General features: G+C 39.9%; 1 protein-coding gene and 1 long non-coding RNA gene across 4 annotated transcripts; both read right to left on the bottom strand.

Annotated features, from left to right (window-relative positions):
- Window positions 1-5,912: 5,912 nt before the first annotated feature.
- Window positions 5,913-7,826, bottom strand: LOC117817326 (nuclear factor 7, brain-like). Of its 3 annotated transcripts, none has more exons than XM_034689978.1 (2): window positions 7,581-7,826; window positions 5,913-7,494 (listed from the first exon to the last, which is right to left on the bottom strand). In XM_034689978.1, exon 2 carries the CDS (start codon window positions 7,475-7,477, stop codon window positions 6,089-6,091), a length of 1,389 nt encoding a protein of 462 aa, XP_034545869.1. In that variant the 5' UTR covers window positions 7,478-7,494; window positions 7,581-7,826; the 3' UTR covers window positions 5,913-6,088. The 3 variants fall into 3 exon arrangements, with proteins under 3 accessions (XP_034545869.1, XP_034545883.1, XP_034545876.1); XM_034689992.1 differs by having other exon boundaries at window positions 5,913-7,466; XM_034689985.1 differs by having other exon boundaries at window positions 5,913-7,510; window positions 7,581-7,593.
- A 1,373-nt stretch (window positions 7,827-9,199) lies between these two features.
- LOC117815746 lies at window positions 9,200-16,700 on the bottom strand. The gene is made up of 3 exons (XR_004631844.1): window positions 16,563-16,700; window positions 11,444-11,576; window positions 9,200-10,181 (listed from the first exon to the last, which is right to left on the bottom strand). It is a non-coding gene; the product is annotated as an uncharacterized LOC117815746 (long non-coding RNA).
- Between the last annotated feature and the right edge of the window lie 767 nt (window positions 16,701-17,467).

Raw genomic sequence — 17,467 nt, 5'->3', positions numbered from 1 at the left:
AAATGAGATGTTATCGGAAGTGTTTCGAAATGAAATTAAGTATTTTACATTTTGGTTGGAGGAACCATGAAAAAGTTAGAACGCAATACTTTTGGTATGTTTTTAGATCATCTTTAGGGGTACTGAAACATTCTTTAACTTCAGAGCTAGCTGGACGTTCAAGGTAGTAAACAGTAGCCCGTGGTTGTTCCGTGTCTGTGTTAGTGGGCTTATGTTTGTGTGTGTCATGCCGACCTCATGGCTACAGGTACGCCAACAACGATTACAATTCAGCCTAGTTATTTCTTGATAATGGGACTATCTAGGTCAAGACGGAACTGTTGATGCTGCACTTTAGTAACTTCTGTCTGAGTTACAGTGATGGCAAATGTAGGGTCTGCACACTCCAACTAATTTCACCATCATGATTTTGCCAACATAGGGGTTGGTTGATACATGTGACAACCAACCCCAAAGAGAATGTGACGACCAACCCCAACTGTAATTTTTTGCTAGCATCAAGGCTAACAACCATCTAACAACTACTTAGCTAGCTAATAAAAATCTAAACTATAGCTTTCCCCTCCCACTTTGTAAGGGTTACACTTGTTTTGTTATAAACCCATCGTTTAAAAGCCTAGAAGAAAAATACTAAGGAGCTGAATATTTACAATTTGACATGAAAAACACAAAGAGTTCTCTAACCTCAAGTTCAGCTGTCTTACTCCAGAGAAGACTATGTAGGTGAGCTCAGATCCTAATTCTGGAAATGTCCATACCCCAATTTGAGAGACAGCGCCCTCTGGGGGCAAGATATAACGAGTATGCCAACCAACCCCATTCTCCCCCACCTTACCTGGATCTATGGCTACAGCTGCCACAGCAGCTTCAATGACTGATGGTATGCAGCAAAAAAACTCCATGTTATCTGGCAATGGCAAGCAATAAAAGTTGGGTATTTGGCAATGAAACAGCAAGTCGTATTTATCTCAGGTGGCAGCAGGAAATGTCATGCTGCCACTTTAAGAGCAATATCTTGAAGACCGTTTAACATAGGCCTATCTGCATCATTTTGAACTCAAAATGTCCTTGAGATGAGACTCTTGTTGTGTGACCAAAACTGTGAGTCATTATGGTGCTGTGGATTTCAGTTCTGACATCATGTTTTGCCATAAAATGCCAAACTGTTCTAGCTTGGCCATATATCAAAATATCTGCAGCAACAATCATGTGCCTATGAGGGGCCCCAGCCTGGACACATCCATCTTTGAACATCTTTTGAAAACCACAGCACCAACTCATGATTTGAATTTGGACTGTAGTAAAAGTGAGGTGTCAGACTTACAAATTCTTCCTTTAAGGCTAGATGTTCGTAACTTACCTTTCCTCTTGATTCAAATCCTCCTCTTCCTGCCCTCATGTGTAAACCGCCTGATTGTCTCCAGCTATGTCTGAAGCCTTTACAGGATGTCTCCTTGATCCTCTGCCTTCAGCGGACTGGAAGTACTTACAGACCTGCCATGTTAAGAACTGACTTTTAGCTTTTTTCTGCCCTGCCGTCCAGTGCCAGGTCATCTTAGGCTGTTTCCGAAATTGCCTACTATACTAGCAGTATGTACTGATTTGTCCAAAATTCAGTATGTAGTAAGTAGTATGTGAACAAGAGCAAAATCTGCAGTAAGCCAAAACTCCCCGGATGTCTACTGATTCGGGAAAATATCTCAGCATGCATCAGACCAGTCTACCTCGCATACTGTTTCCCACAATGCACAGCGCTCGTTACGCTTCTTCTTTTCTCTTATTTTTTGACAGGAGGAAATCCATTTTTGGGTGCTGTGAAAGTTATCAAATTACATATAAACCACTTCCTAACTTTTTAAATCATAAATGGATGCTAAAGAAGCATTTTATTTATCGGCTTCGCCGTTGTTTACTTCCGCTTTCCGAAACCAGAAATCCAGCGATGTCTGGCTCAGCATGCTGCAGAACAGATCGAACAGAACAGTCATACTATATACTAAATTCAAAAGCAGTATGTAGTAGGCAATACCTACTGCTAGTAGGTAGTATGTAGCAGGCCATTTCAGAAACAGCCTTAGACTTTAGAGCCAAGCATTCCAGCATTTTTCCCCTAGTGTTAGTAACATTTCATTTGATCATTGCTGTGTTTATTTGGATTTTGATTCTGCCTATTGTCCCTTTTGGATTTGTCTGCCAGATCTTGTTCTACACCTGTTTGAAAAGTGAAGACTGTTCTCTTCAACTAGAGACTGTATGTTTCAATATGCTTGTGAATCCTACTTCCAGTGGTTCTTTGGTTGTTACAGATATGAGGAAAAGGATGAACTTTGGGAAGGAAAAACCAGGACAAATGTTTCAGACCAGGTAAGAAGGACCCATATTTAGACTGTCTTCCAAAGCCCGCGGACAGATTTCTTTGCAAAAAGGCCTCCTTATGGTTTGCTGAGAAAATTCAAAGGATGTGACGTCCATGGATTTCCAGACTGCCTTGTTTCACTTCACATCCCTAGAAAACCCTAGCAAGTGGAGTCTACAAATGTCATTAATTTTACAGTTTGTTACAATACAAAATTTAACAAAGAGGGGCAGCTGTGGCTCAGTGGGTAGAGTGGGTTGCCTATCAATCAGAAGGTTGGAGGTTCGATCCCAGCTCCAGTAGTCACATGCCGAAGTGTCCTTGAGCAAGACACTGAACCCCAAATTGCTCCCAATGTTGATCAGCAGTGTGTGAATGTGTACGAATTAGATTAGTTAATACTGATGGTCACTTACTGTAGAAGCCTCTAACATCAGGAAGTTAGTGGGTTTGAATGGGTGAATGTGACAACTAGTGTGAAATATCACTTGAATGGTCAGACACACTAGAAAACGCTATATAAGTACAAATCCATTGCAGACAAATTTGTTTTAATGCAACAAATATATAAGCTAATGAAGCCAATGTGGCTCAATAGGAATGTAACCAACACTAACAAAAAGGGTTAAGGATCTGGTTTTGTTTGCTGACATTGGCTGGTTTCCAATCATGGAAACCTTGTTAGAAGGCTAACATAGAATAGTATTTTCTTTGGTTAATTTCTTTGGTCAGCTAAATCACCCAGACTCAGAGGACTGATCTGACATGTAAGTCCGCTAACATTAATTAACAAAAGCCAACTACATGCAGCATAGACAAGAAGCAGCTTGCTGGCTAACATTAGCTTGCATGACTGACAGACAAATTGTGTATCAGTGGATATTTTAGGATTCTGTTTGCAAAATTACGGCACCAGGTTAAATAATCCATGACAGAGTTAGTTGATGTGGCCAATGGCACAAGAAAAGATGTTAACATGACGATGTCAACAGCCTCAAACTGGTAATCTGACCATCAATGCCAAAGCCAGTCAACCTACAGTGGTCTGCGAGACAACCACCAGCAACTAGGTGGAGCAGAACTGATTTACATGGATGCAAAACTGACAATAAGCTACCGAGACTGAGAAGCATGTACAGCAGTAAAGACTAATTAATCCCTACTAAACATTTACAAGTCAAAAGTCATGGAAAAGTTGTAAATTTAGACAGATACCCCAAGTTGACAGAAGTAAAAATAAATGGATGATGGACTGGAGTAGTGAAAAAAGTCAGAATAGAAACAACAACAATCCAGTTGTTACTATCAATAGTGTTGGTGCTATCCATACTCCTGTTTATTTAAATAAAATAATCTCCTTTGTTGTCATCACATTATTATCATGATCTCTGAATATCAAAATGAATCCCAAATGAATCACATTTTCAATCGCACGGTTATATATCCATATTAACAATGTAAAAGAGTTTGAAACAGTGTGTTATTTATTTTATTTATTTATTATTTAAAAGGACCATGCATATTAATTAACATTTCTGTAAATATGCCAGTTAGCCAAAAGGCTAGTTTACATCCGTAGTCCCTTGCCAGATGTTAAAAAGGCTCCCTAAAAAGATCATGATTAAACAAAGATAAAATTGAGTAAAATAAAATCAAAGTAAGAAGGTAGAGGAAAAACCAAAACACAAACATACAAACAAACAAACAAAAAAAAAAGAGAAGAAAAGAAAAGTACAAATAGCACCATACTAATACTATGTTGATTTGGGAATTAAATGAATTAAATGAAATGTACTTAATGATCTTGACTTTTAGATTAATTATTAAAAGAAACTCTGCACTGCTAGTGTGGTCTGAAACCATGACTCAGAGGGAGGAGACAGCTTCAGAGTATTTATACTGTTGAACCATAGACTGTATAAAATATGGACGTAGTATCCATGACATTACCCGTCTGTTCCTGAGAGCTGTTTTGAAGCCAATCGACGGCTGCAGCCATATTGGAAATGTGGAGCTCAACCAGGCAGGGGGTGCATCTCAAAGCTCTAAACTGCAGTCTCCTCGCTCCTCGCTCCTCGGTCGAACCGGAAGTACTTACTGACGCGCCATTTTAACTTGCGTCCCAAAGCTCTTAACTCTGCTGGAGGAGCGAGGAGCGAGGAGACTGATCCGAGGAGGGATAATCGAGGAAACACGAGAGCAGACTTTGCGGAAGTCTTTTCTCTGACAGACACGCCCCCTTATCGAATATCACTCACCGATTGGACGCTGCAGCGGCGCGGACTTAACCGAAACTTAACATCAGCTGAGTTTAATAACAGAGAAAAGATGGACCTTAAAACAGTCTCTAAGGGTGCCCTGAAACAGATCATAAACATCCGTCGGTTTCTAAACAGTCTGTATGTGATGAGCTGAGATTGAAAAGTGTTTGATATGAATTTTAAAAACAAAATACTGGTCGCAAAATCATAAATTCAATATAACAGAGGATGGATTATGTTATATCTGATTGTTTTTGTCAGATTCACTGTCTAGTGAAATAGAGTAATAGAGTCTAACATCATTGATAGAATATATATCAATGATCAGTTATTCCTCCTGTTAGTTTCCCCATTTGTTCTCGTTTTCTTCATGAAGGGAAGTCTGACAGTAAAGTTTGTCTGTTAGTAAAAACACTTGTTATATTTCCAGTCAGGTTAATAAAGTTTCATATGAGGCTGATCATTAATGAGCACAGGGTTTGAAAAGAGTTGCATGGTTTCTATTTTCCCTTAAAGTAATAAATAGTTTAATAATGAGGCATTTTACCGGTGAATCGATCCGCGATGCTTTAGGACAGAATAAACAGAGAGCAGATTCTCTTCATGTGCAGGTGTGTGTTAACATGTAAACACAGAGACAGAGCTCTGTTATTGTTTATATTTATCAGAGTTATTACAGTGAACATGTGTGCAGACACAAACAGCTGTTAAAGCCGTCATCACAAACCGACGTCGCTTCACGTGACGCTCCGGAGGAGAGGACGTCTCATTTCTCTAAATACAAATCTCCTCTCTCCTCTCTCCTCTGGTTTCATTTCCTCGCATCTCTGGTGGGTGGGACTAAGACGCGAGGAAGAGACGCGAGGAAGAGACGCGAGGATGGACGTTTAGAGCTTTGAGATGCACCCCCTGGGTGTGACGTAGAGGGGCGGGCTTTGAGCCTCTTAGCCAACAGCTATGTGTTCCCGACCGGGAGTCAAGTCAGTCATGCCCTTATTTGGGCAAAAACTCGTAATCTTAATATCTTCTGAACCGTCACATTAGAAAAAAAAGTTTAGTGTGTGCTGATAGAGAAATTAGCTACGAAGAGCCAAGCCGTCTTTTGAACCTGGCTGTAAACATGTTTATTATTGCTGCAATTATCGTCTTCTTTGAATTGGTGTTGACGTGATTTCCGGTGTTTCTGCAGCCAGCCTCAAGCGGATGCTCGAGGAATTGCAGTTTATAACACTTCCGCATGGGCTTCATATTTTGAGACCGGAGGTTGCCGCTTGTGTCGAACACAGGGTTTATGCATATCTCTTAAAGCAAAGGACTGCAATGACCAATAAGTGGCAGTTTATTGTCCATCTTTACTTAAAGTCCATGTGTTCCAATGAGGCAGTATCAGTAAAACAATAGTAATGGTAAAAAGACAAAAAACCTCAGGAGGTTTAAAGAGAACCACATGACAGATTTTACATCTTCATCTCTAACTGCTTGGTTGCACATTCACACTGACCTTTGAAGGTAATAACTTTAGTCCATCCACAGTGTTAATGAATGGAAACAGTTTCATAGTGAAAATGTTTGTAAAGGCGTATATGTGTGTGTCATCATCAGGATCAGAGAAAGACAGAGTTCTTCTGTCACAGTCCAGGTTAACTCTGATCCTTTGGAGCTTCTTTTGCACTGCAATAACGGTGGGTGGATTCGGTGATGATCTTATTGAGTAGTGACCTGCGCCAAACCCTAATCTCCAGTGTCTGGTTTGATTATTTCCCTTCATTTTGAAAGATTCTGCAATCACACCCAGAGTCCATCCTGTACTGTCTCCCACATGGACATTCCAGCTGTGAGTCCCTGAGTCAAAACTCTCAGAGCCCAGGACAGAGACAAGACAATCAAACCTCTCTGGATTAAGAGGGAGCATCTGAATCTCACCTATACTCACACTGTTCAGCTTTACAGACACAATGAGGTTTGGATGAGCAGTGTTTGGATCCAGAATCACAGGACTGTAGGAGACCACGTCCTTGATCTTGTTCCAGATGTTGAAGCTCAGGTTGCCCAGGTGTTTGGCCACATCTATCAGAGCTCCTGAGTGCAGCTGTGGGTCCTCCAGCAGGGGGCGCTGCTGGGCTCTTTCCACTGCAGCCTTGTAGTTTTTCAGGAATGAGACATCTCCAGCTCTCAGCTCGTCCTCTGTGGCTCTGACTGAGTCTGAAAGAGCTGCTATCTCTCTGCTCAGAGCCTCCATCCTCTCCTTCATCCTCTGACTCTTCTGCTCCTCTTCCTCCCTCAGAGCAGACAGTCTGGCCTCCTCTTCTTTTTTCAGAAACTTGCGGAGCATCTTAAACTGCCTCTTAATCTGCTTCTCCGTGCATCTAGCCTGGTCCTGAATGTGTTCTGCAGTTTGATCAAACCTCACTTTAGCTTGTTTAAAAAATTTTAACTTTTCCTTCAATAGCTCCAGAGTTTCTTGAAGTTTCTTCTTGTGTTGTTCTGCCGCTTCATTGATGGGTCTGAATGTGTGGTCAGTATGTTGTTCTGAATCTCTGCAGATGACACACACCGGCTGTTGATGGTCCAGACAGAAGAGTTTGAGTCTCTCAGAGTGCAGACTGCAGATATCTCCTGAAGGAGTCTGATCTCTCTCCAACAAGTAGGCCTCACACAGATTCTTAAGGACTCGATTTATAGGTGGAAATGCCTTTGAAGAAACTGTCATACAAACTGGACATTCAAGTGTTTGTTTCCGTCTCCACCAGGTCTGCAGACAGCCTTTACAGAAGCTGTGGGTGCACGACAGAAGGACAGGTTCTCTGAAGATGTCATGACAGACCGGACAGCTGAGCTCTTCCGCAAATCTGGAAGCCATTCAGTCTCTGAGTAAAGCTGAAAACACAGCAGACTGTAAGTCAATCCAGTCAAAGCACTCCAACCTTCACTTTCAGTTGTACTCCTGTATTTTTCAAACTCACCTTCAGTGTTTGAGGAGCCTGTGGGCTGAGGCTGTAGTGTTGTAGTTCTCCACTGTTTTTCTCCTGTAGCTGATCTCACCGAGGGAAACTGTTTGGCTCAGAGTGAATCTCATCCTCTTATGTTGTAGTCTGTGTCTCTGTTTCTGGTTTGTCTCAGGTGAGTCAGGAAAGGTGTGGAGCTTTATGAAACCGCCTCTGGCTAGTGTTGTTAATCATCCACGAGAAAGGGGTGTGTCTCAATACAAATGACTCATTCATTGCTGGATATGTAGATTCATAGTACAGTTTGCATAAAATGCAGAAACATAAAAAGAAAACAATATTATATCATGCTAGATAACATTTTGCAAATTGAAAAAAAAACCATCAGAAAACCCAAAAACATCTATTAAAAATACTTCTTGTTTTGTGAAATGTTCTTTTGCGTTCCATGAAATGTCTTTTGGTTTTGTATTCCATAAAATATATTTTTGCTTTATTGTTTTGAGAAGGGAATGTTTATATTTTAAATAAAATATTTGGGTATTTTTATTTTTTATATATTTATATTTTCATGAATAAAAATTAACACATAGATTGATAATACACAGAGCGGGCAATACAGGACACTCAGAGGCTTATTCAAAGACTCCACCTAAATTATTGTCAAATATCACAAATCAAAAATACCAAACTGACACACACTCAAAACAAATTTTAATGAATAATAATGTGGATATAAATATGAGGTTAAAAAAAAAACCTGTGTATGAGTGTGTGGATGAGAAACATTTTTACAGCAAAAATGTTCCTAATGAAACGTCAAAATTAGGATAATGTTTTTGCGTTACATAAAATAATTTGTACTTCATTAAATTTTTCTTTTACAAAATCTTTTGTGATTTCACATTTCATGAAATGTTTTTGTTCCTGACTGTTTTTGAATTTCAAAAGTTGGTTTTCATTTTACAAATAAAGTTGTATTTTTCGATATCCCAGTCCATGAAGTGTTTTCTTTTTTAATTTAATACTTTTGTGTTTTGTGAAATGTTTTTGCGTTCCATTCCACATTATTGGGTTTGTTAGACGTTAATTCCTTTTACAAAAGGTTTTTGTAGCTTGTAAAAAAAAAATTGCACTCCAAATATTTTTGCATTTTTTGAAATTCATTGCCTTTCATGACAAAGCTTTACTTTGTGTGGAAATGTTTGCATTAAATGCAGTTATTTCGCTTTTTAATTTCGAGTGTTATGAAACCTTTCTGCAATACCCAAAAAACTTTTTTTGCATTTTATGAAATACTTTTTTTGTGTAATGGTTTTGTTTTTGGTGAAAGGATTTTTGTGAAAATGCGTTTCCTATTTTATGAAATATGTATGCGTCTGATGAAATGTTTGTGACATTCAGTGAAATGTTTTTTTTGTTACATTCATGATGTGTCTGTGCAGTTGACCTTCAGGGCCTCCGTATCTTTGCCTGTGTCTATTTTATTGGAAACTTAGGTTGGTTGGTTAGCTTGTCAATTCATCACAGAGACTATGTCCATGTTCTGCACAGTCTATAGCTTATATTCATATTTTTATTTCGAGAAGGTAGAGAATAAGCTGATCACTCAAAGAATGTGGACCTTTTTCACACACCAGAGTTAAGGAACGCTTTATTCAACAACAAAAAATAATAACACAACAGCACACCATTTTTAATTCCCCATTTCTCTGAATTGGTTCCTTTTTTTTTGTTTTAAAGGAAGCATATAAGCATTAAAATATCTGATACCTATGTCTATGACATCAATTCTTGAAGAGACTCTCATTGCCTCATTGCCTCCTGTTTCAGTTTTTTTAAAGGGTTATTCTTTGCTTAAGAGTCAAGACTGTCAGCTGTTGGTCTCTGATAGTTTCTTAGGAGGAGAATACCTCATGACTCAGATATACTGGTGTGGTAAGAGCATAAGAGACATTTAAAACAGGTTCATCCTGTTAAGAGAGGGAAAACAAAAACATATTCAAATATTTTAACAGGGTTTCATAGGGAGGAGCATTTATGGGATGTGGTTTAATACTTAGGACATACTTACAGTCTGTATTCTCTTTAGCCTATAGTTGTTAAACTGAACCAACAGTCTTTAGTGTGAAAGTAGATAGATAGATAGATAGATAGATAGATAGATAGATAGATAGATAGATAGATAGATAGATAGATAGATAGATAGATAGATAGATAGATAGATAGATAGATAGATAGATAGATAGATAGATAGATACTTTATTAATCCTTTGGGAAGGTTCCCTCAGGAAATTCAGAATACTAGGGAATACTAGGCTCCTCTTTTTTCATCTTCACTCTGTAAAACAGCCAGCATTAAAGAAGGTCCCTGCTCATCTTCAAACCACTCTCAGGAAGTCTTTTCCAAAGTAGACCCAGGCATGTTGGACCTTCCTGATGGCATCTTTTTGGATTTTGAGTTCATGAAGTGCGGCATCGGGCACAGAAGTCACTCCAGCTTCTTCTTTTCTCTTAAACTCAGTTCATTTTAGTACCAGTTGGTGCATGAGATCATGAAACACATATTGTCCACTCTCCTGTTTCCCATCTGGCACTGGGGGAGCTCTCCTGGTGTGTCTGTGGGGGTAAAATGTATGATCAAAATGCAGAAATTTGCATGAACACTATGTGTGCAGTGACAGATTCTGTGAGGTTTACTTCTGAGATCAGGAAGGGTTCAGGATGATCTCTGAAATGAACTCTGTGCTCATAAAATGACATCTTAGAGGGCAAATACTGGGCCTATACTAGACACTAGTATCCTAATAGGACAACAGATTCTCAGTGGATGCCTCCCTTTATAAAGGACTGAAAAGAAAGCTTCAGGCTCTTTACCTACAGTATGCAAAACTATTCAAAAACTGTTCAAGCATTCAAAACTCCTACTGGAGTAAAAGAACACAAACTCTATGTACTCCTGTAGTACCTCTAAATCCTGAGAAAGTTTCTCAGTCCATCCGGAGAAACTTTTGCAAGATCTCACAAATTAACCGGATGTTTTCATTTTGTTTTGGTGCCTGACTTCCTGTCCCGCTCGATCTGCTCTGTTGAGATTGATGTGTCGTGCTCCAGCATCCGGCAAAAATAGAAGTCTTGATTATCTGATCCGGAGGGCTCCGACCTACCGGATCAGAGACGCAGCCGGAATGCAACGGAGCGGATCCAGTGGAAGTTAACACATTGACTAGAATAGAAACGTATCAGATCTGGAGCAGTGACGGATCGGAGACGGACTGGACCAGATCTGGTGGACTTTGGACGTTACTCAATATGGCTAAAAAGAGGTGTTGGTGAAAACAATGCTATGCTGATGAGTTATTGACCTGGGAAGGCCAGATCTCTGAAAATGCTCCTGGTACCTGTGGCCTTAACTAGGAGTTAGTTAGTCTTGATCAACTCAAAATGTTCCCTTCATGAAAGGGTCACCATATTTATCCTAAAGCAAACAACCAAATCTGTTGATCATGACTTTGAGATGACTTTTTCCTGCCACGTTGAGCAGAGTATTGCTGCTCTGTACTCTTTACTGCTCGCTCAGGCGTCTGTCATATTTTTCTCTTAGTCTGTTTTGAATGTGAAAACATCCCTAAACGTGTTGTTGTGAAATCAACATAGATACAGTTACTGAACCCACCTCCACCTCTTCTTCTCACTACTCAGCCTTTAGCAGTTATTCAACTATAACTATAACTATCTCAGATGGTTAAATGGAAAATCTCTCTTTTAGAGAAACACAGGACAGAGTTTTCATAAAGGGAAAGTGACATTAGAGATTATGAACCCTTAGTTAACTTCTAGAAATAGGATGAATAGGGGAATTCTCTTATATGTCTTTCTACCTTCAGCAGACGCAGACCCCGAGCCATCTGTGTTTGCAGATTCCTGTTGTTGCTCAGTCTTCTCCTCTCTCTCCTCCCTCTCATGGCTCTGCTCTCCTCCCATCATCACAGTCACCAACAGAACAAATCACAACTGTGCAATAAAGCACAAGAAGAAACATGCAACAGATTAATACTGTAGCACCACATTCAGCTGGTTATCTAAGCTCTGAAACTTTTTAGAAACGTTTCTTCTTCATGCAGTTTGTTCTCCTTTTGTCAGTATATTTGAATGTTTTCAGCAGTGTAGAGTTCAATGACAGTGAAAGCCTGAGTCTCTATATTGATGCAAGATAAATGCAGATTATTAATGCAACAGAAAATCATTCTCTCTGCTGCCATACTGTTGGAAGGAAACTTTTTCACCTCCAACATCAGCGTATGTCTCAGTCCCAGAATCCTCATATTGGCTGGTCTGGTTTGGCGTCACTTAAACAACCAGAGCAGCTGATTTAAGAGGAGTCAAAGGGCAGACACTCCGAGCAATCTAATGGTTCCTGCCTCAATAATAAACTCAGGCAGAGATATCTCTGTGCAGCAGGTGACAAGATAAAACGCAGAGAGTGAGAGAGGACAAAGATGCACAGACCTTGACAGAGAGAAAGAGGATGAGAGAGATCAAACCACCCCTGGTTATCAGCCCGGACATCTCTAATTCCTTCCAGAATGATCCGTCTACGGCGCCAATCCAATCAAACACAACTCAATCAGCTCAGCTAATGCAGCCGAAGGGATCATCTTACTCTGCTTTACACTTTACACCACCGCAGTGCAGGCGGTGAAAGCTTTCCTGGTGGTCTGTAATGCATACTGGGAAATCAGGGGTTTTAGCTGGCTGCAGTATTCACAGGACCCAGAAGAAATGAATCCACAGCATTACATTTATCTGATAGATCTCCAGAAGAAAACTATCCACTGATGCTCTGATAATCCATTTATTATTTTTGGGATATTTCAGCAAGAAGTTCACATTTCTAGATTTTATCATTCGTGTAAGTTTGTCACTTAAGTCTTTTGTTTTGAAATACTGTTTTGGGGGAAAAAAGATTTTCAAAATAAAGTCAAGGCTCAATGATCGTTACCCAAAGGCTGGAATTTGGTGTGAGGAATAAAAATATTGATATGATATGGTGCATCTCTACCTGCAGGCCTGCAAAACTAAAGCCCAAGTATTGTCAATTAGAAGGCTGCACTCTTGATTTTGTGACGCCGGCAGCTTGGACCAAGAGCACTGCCATAGTCAAGATAAACATCTCGCTAAGCATAACTTTTGACATCCCCTGACTCTCTAAAAACATGATGTTACAAACAGGGGTGGTGTCTGTTTTCTCAAAGAGTTTTTCATCACTATGATGTTTGTTTTAATAAACTATTGTTCCTTTGACTCAAGTGCTGCACATGCTCCTCCGAACAACAGATTTGAATACAAACCCAAACCCTGATCTTCTCCTGGACCAAACAAAGTATTTCTGATGCCATAATCGAATCAAACTTTGACAACTTTGTTCTGTTTTGTGAAGCCACTACTGTTGGGTCAGTTCAAATCAATCAATCTTTATTTATATTGCGCCAAATCACAACAAATGTTATCTGAAGACTCTTTACAAACAGAGTGAATCTAGACCGTACCCTACGTTATATTATTAACAAAGACCCAACATCAAGACAGGATAAGATCCAGTCCCATCTTACAGACAGGACTCCGTCTGATCTCATCTTAATCCACCATGAGCAGAGCACTTTGCAGCATTTAGCAAGTTACAGTGGCAAGGACAAACTTCCTTTAACAGGCAGAAACCTCCAGCAGGACCAGACTCATGTTAGACACACCCGCTGAGACCATGCTGGAGAGAGGGATAGAGGGAGATGAAGAGAGAGATAGTGGTGAGACTGATAGTAGTAGTTGTAGCACCTGGAGTCTGGCACGTCCACAGCAGCAGGCTGTCTACGGCAGAGATCCAGAGGAACCTACGGGACAAGGGAGCTCAGGGACTCCAGAAAGGTCTTTGGATAGTAACCAAGTGGCAACCTCCAGTCTAAAAATATTAGTCCAATGCAGAAGTGCTAAAAACTGCAGTTCATCGTGGATCCGCTTGAGGCTGGCTGCAGAAACACCGGAAACCACATACACACCAATTCAAAAAAGCCGATCTTTACAGCAGAAATAAACATGTTTACAGCCTGGTACAAAAAACAAGTGTAGTCTGGATAGCTCATTTCTCGAACGACACACACTGAACAGGAGGGGAATTTTTTTCTAACGCGGCAATTTTGAAGATATTTAGATTATGAGTCTTCCAATGAGAGGCACAGCTGACTTGATTGACAGGCGAGAACACTGTAGCTGTTGGCTAGGAGGCTCAAAGCCTGCCTCTTTACGTCACAATCGCTCGACAGCAGCAATATGGCTGCTGCCGACGATTGGCCTCAAAGCAGTGCTTCAGAAACAGATGGGTGACGTCACGGATACTACGTCCATATTTTATACAGTCTATGACAGTAACTTTAATGGGACAGGAAGAGTTAAAGTCATAAGGAAAGAGAGGCCGGGGGGGAGATCCCAATGTGTAAGTTCCCCCGGCAGTCTAAGCCTATAGCAGCATCACTAGGAGCTGGTCTAAACCTTAACCAGCTCCAGCTATAAGATTTATAATACAGAAAAGTTTAAAGTCGACTCCTAAAAGTAGAGAGGGTGTCTGCCTCCCGGACCCTGACTGGTAGATGATTCCAAAGGAGAGGGGCCTGATAACTGAAGGTTCAACCTGCGATATTATTTAGAGACTAGATATGAGGAGCAGGCCTGCATGTTGGGAGCGTAGTGTTCTAGAGGGGGGATAGAGCATTATGAGCTCTTTAAGATACGAAGGTTTGCTCGGTTAGGTTTCGGAAAAGATCATTTGACTGATTTAAATAACACATGAGTTGTGTTTCGGTTTCACGTGGACATGAACTCACCTGTCCAGGTGAAAGGGAGTGTATTTAAGGAGTGCTGTCAGCACACATCTGTCTTTCTTCAGAACAACTATGTTTTTTACTTTCTAAAATGATGTGGTATGTTAATCCCTTTATTGTGTTTCTATTCAAGCTATTATAATGACATCTACTGAGCTGTGTTTGCACAGCCTGCAGTCCAAGACACACGAGCCATCAGTTTATGGGCTGCATGTGGACGTTCCTGTCACCCACTCTGGAATAAACAGGAACAAAATGCTGCTGAATATTTTCACACACTCATGTCTGATTTTATTCACAGCACAGTAACAAACAGAGATTACAACCAGCACGTCAAAACATTAGTAGAAGTAATGATCGGCAGTAAAACAGGCAGCAGGCCTTTCAATAGGAGAAATTAACTGCCTCACAAATGTGTTACGGCTGTGGGTTTCTGGCTGAACTGCAAAGCAATAACTTGTGATAATATTCACATAAAAGTTGATTAGGGTCTAACCTTTACTCCACACCTAAATATAACATCTGAGGGGGAGCGTCTGCTGGACGGGCATAAGAATGTAACCACAGCAGGAGCAAATATAAAAACAGAGTATTATAGGATCTATAGAGGAAACATTTTGGATTATGTATTTCATTTTACTTCAAAATATGACACATTTATCAACTCCAGCTGTTAAAATCCAAGGCCAGCAGGATAACAAGTGAATTAAAGCTGCACATGCTTCATTCATGAACTTAAAGAGCATCTTGATCAGCATTCAGCGCAGTCGCCTCTCTTCCCCTCCCCAGCTGTTACACAGAGAGAAAGACGAGCTAAATTTAGCTCCCTCCTCTCTTTCTCTCAGATATTCTTTTGTTTTGACTTGCGCTCCCTCTTATCTCCGGTGCTGCCCTCTTTGGCTGAGGACTCTCAACGCCACACAAAAACCTACATGTGACCCGCAGTGTGCAGCTGCAGGGTCCTCCAGTATCACTTCTCTTCTTTCCCTTTTTTTTTTTGCTTTTCTTACTCAGCAGCCACTCAAAGGGTTTGTAGACAGGCTGCGTGCATTCAGAGGATGCTGAGGTGTGTTTTTCTTGCTTTTCTTTCCTTCAATAAATGAAACGCTTTCAGCATGAATAGGGTTCACCCTCTAGGAAATAATTAAGATAAATAATCTCTCACTAGCAGCTTAATTAAAGTCTTTCTGCATTATTGATTGAATTAAAGTACGGGTGTGTTTGCACCCACTCTATTCTCCCTCCACTTTAAGAAGTGGGCATCACAGTATCAGGTCTGCATGCTGATTAAAGCTCCTATATGACGTTTTAGCTGACTGAAATTAATACTGATGCCTCAATCTGGCCGATATAGCAAGCAAGACCCTTCATAACCAGATTAACAGGTTATCTATATGGGCCTACAGCTATTTGATATGCCTGTAAACTCTGTGGCGGAGTAGGTGCCAAATGATAAGATTAATCACATGCTGATAAAACAGCTCTTTAAATTTTTTCCATGCCAAAGATTCACCATGAGTTGCACGATACACATTATAAGTAAAAATAGATGAGACTTTTTTGGCAGAAAATATCAGCAAATACAGAAATGGCCTCACTTTGTTAGTGACTCCCCAAAAACTACACAACTCCTAAAGTTCCTTTAAGTAGCTTTAAATTTGGCAACAGAGACACTTGAGTTGTCTAAAGACACACATTTTTGATTTATGTTTATTTCCACACCACTTTAATGGTTTAGTGTTTTAGCTGTATTGACCTTGTTTATGCAGTATTTATGTTTCTGTGTAAGAATATTAAGATAAACTTAAAATTGATTATTAAAAAATTAGTTTTTAAAGGTGCAAACACAGAAAACCTGCAATAAATATCATGGCACGCATCTAAAGAAATAGAAATCTTTCGTTCCTTGAGATTTATTTTGGATTTGTACAGATGTAACAGTAACCTGTTGGCTTTATCTCCATCACACACCGTTTTAATTCAACTCTTGTGTTTATGAGTAAAAATAGATGATATGTTTACAACACTGACAGCTCCGCCTACTGACAGGAAGTGTGTGCTTCTCTGTGTATGTGTGTGTGTGTAAGCTGTTAGCTGCTGTCGGGAACAGTCATTAATTTTATCCCACCTAGTCGACCCCTCGTCTCCTGCGAGAGTCGTCCGTCTCTGTCGGCCGCCGGTTCCGATTAGTTTGCGGTGTTTCCAGGCAGAGTATCCCGTCCGACGTGTCTGCTGAGCTGCTGACTCCAGAGATCGTTTATATTGGAGAAGAGGGATCACTCCGAGTGTTAAATCAGAAGGGACATAGAAGGCAGTGTGGTAGAACAGGGGGGAAAATTCACAATTCAAGAAGAATATTGATGCTTTAAATAGATATTCATTTTACAACAATTAATGACTGGATTAATTCATTAAAGTTCCCTTTGAGTCAAAGAGGATTCTTACGTTGTTCTATTTCCTTTTTAAACATACAATGCACCTGAAAAGGGTCACCTACAATCATGTTTGTGGCTTAAATATTACCAAACAAAAAAACCTTGTTGGTACTTTTTGATATTTGGGAGATTTCCATTTCCTGTAAAAGAAACAATCACAATCTACACTGTAGGCCTTTTAATAAAATGAGATACAATGAAAAAAAACCTGTTAATTTAGTTGAATAGGCCACTTACAGGGTTTAAAAATATTTGCGATTAATGCATTCTTAGATTCATTATTTAACAGTAAACACATTCATGGGTATAAACTGTTAGTTGCTTATAACCATAGACACTCAAAAGTTAATCGAGTGTACTGTCTTAGTTTAATGTATTGCTTTATACTGGTTTTAAACCATAACATTATACAAATGAACCGACCTGATCGTTGTGCAGGAATCAGCATCTCAGAATAATAGTACACAAACTATGGCAATACATTGAATTGTTGGATAAGAATATTTGACAGGAAGAAGGAGACATAGAAGACATCGGCAACTTTGTCATCCCAAAGGAAATTTAATTTGCACCAAAGTGGTAAACTGACCGACCAACA

This window comes from Notolabrus celidotus, chromosome 1, assembly GCF_009762535.1.
Source record: "Notolabrus celidotus isolate fNotCel1 chromosome 1, fNotCel1.pri, whole genome shotgun sequence".
Lineage (NCBI taxonomy): Eukaryota > Metazoa > Chordata > Actinopteri > Labriformes > Labridae > Notolabrus > Notolabrus celidotus.
The sequence above is the reverse complement of the archived record's forward strand: the minus strand, read 5'-3'. Positions and strand labels throughout refer to the sequence as shown.

What these genes read in the sequence shown, in the direction of transcription:
- LOC117817326 (XM_034689978.1), bottom strand. Translation starts at nt 7,477, where the DNA reads ATGGCTTCCAGATTTGCGGAAGAGCTCAGCTGTCCGGTCTGTCATGAC.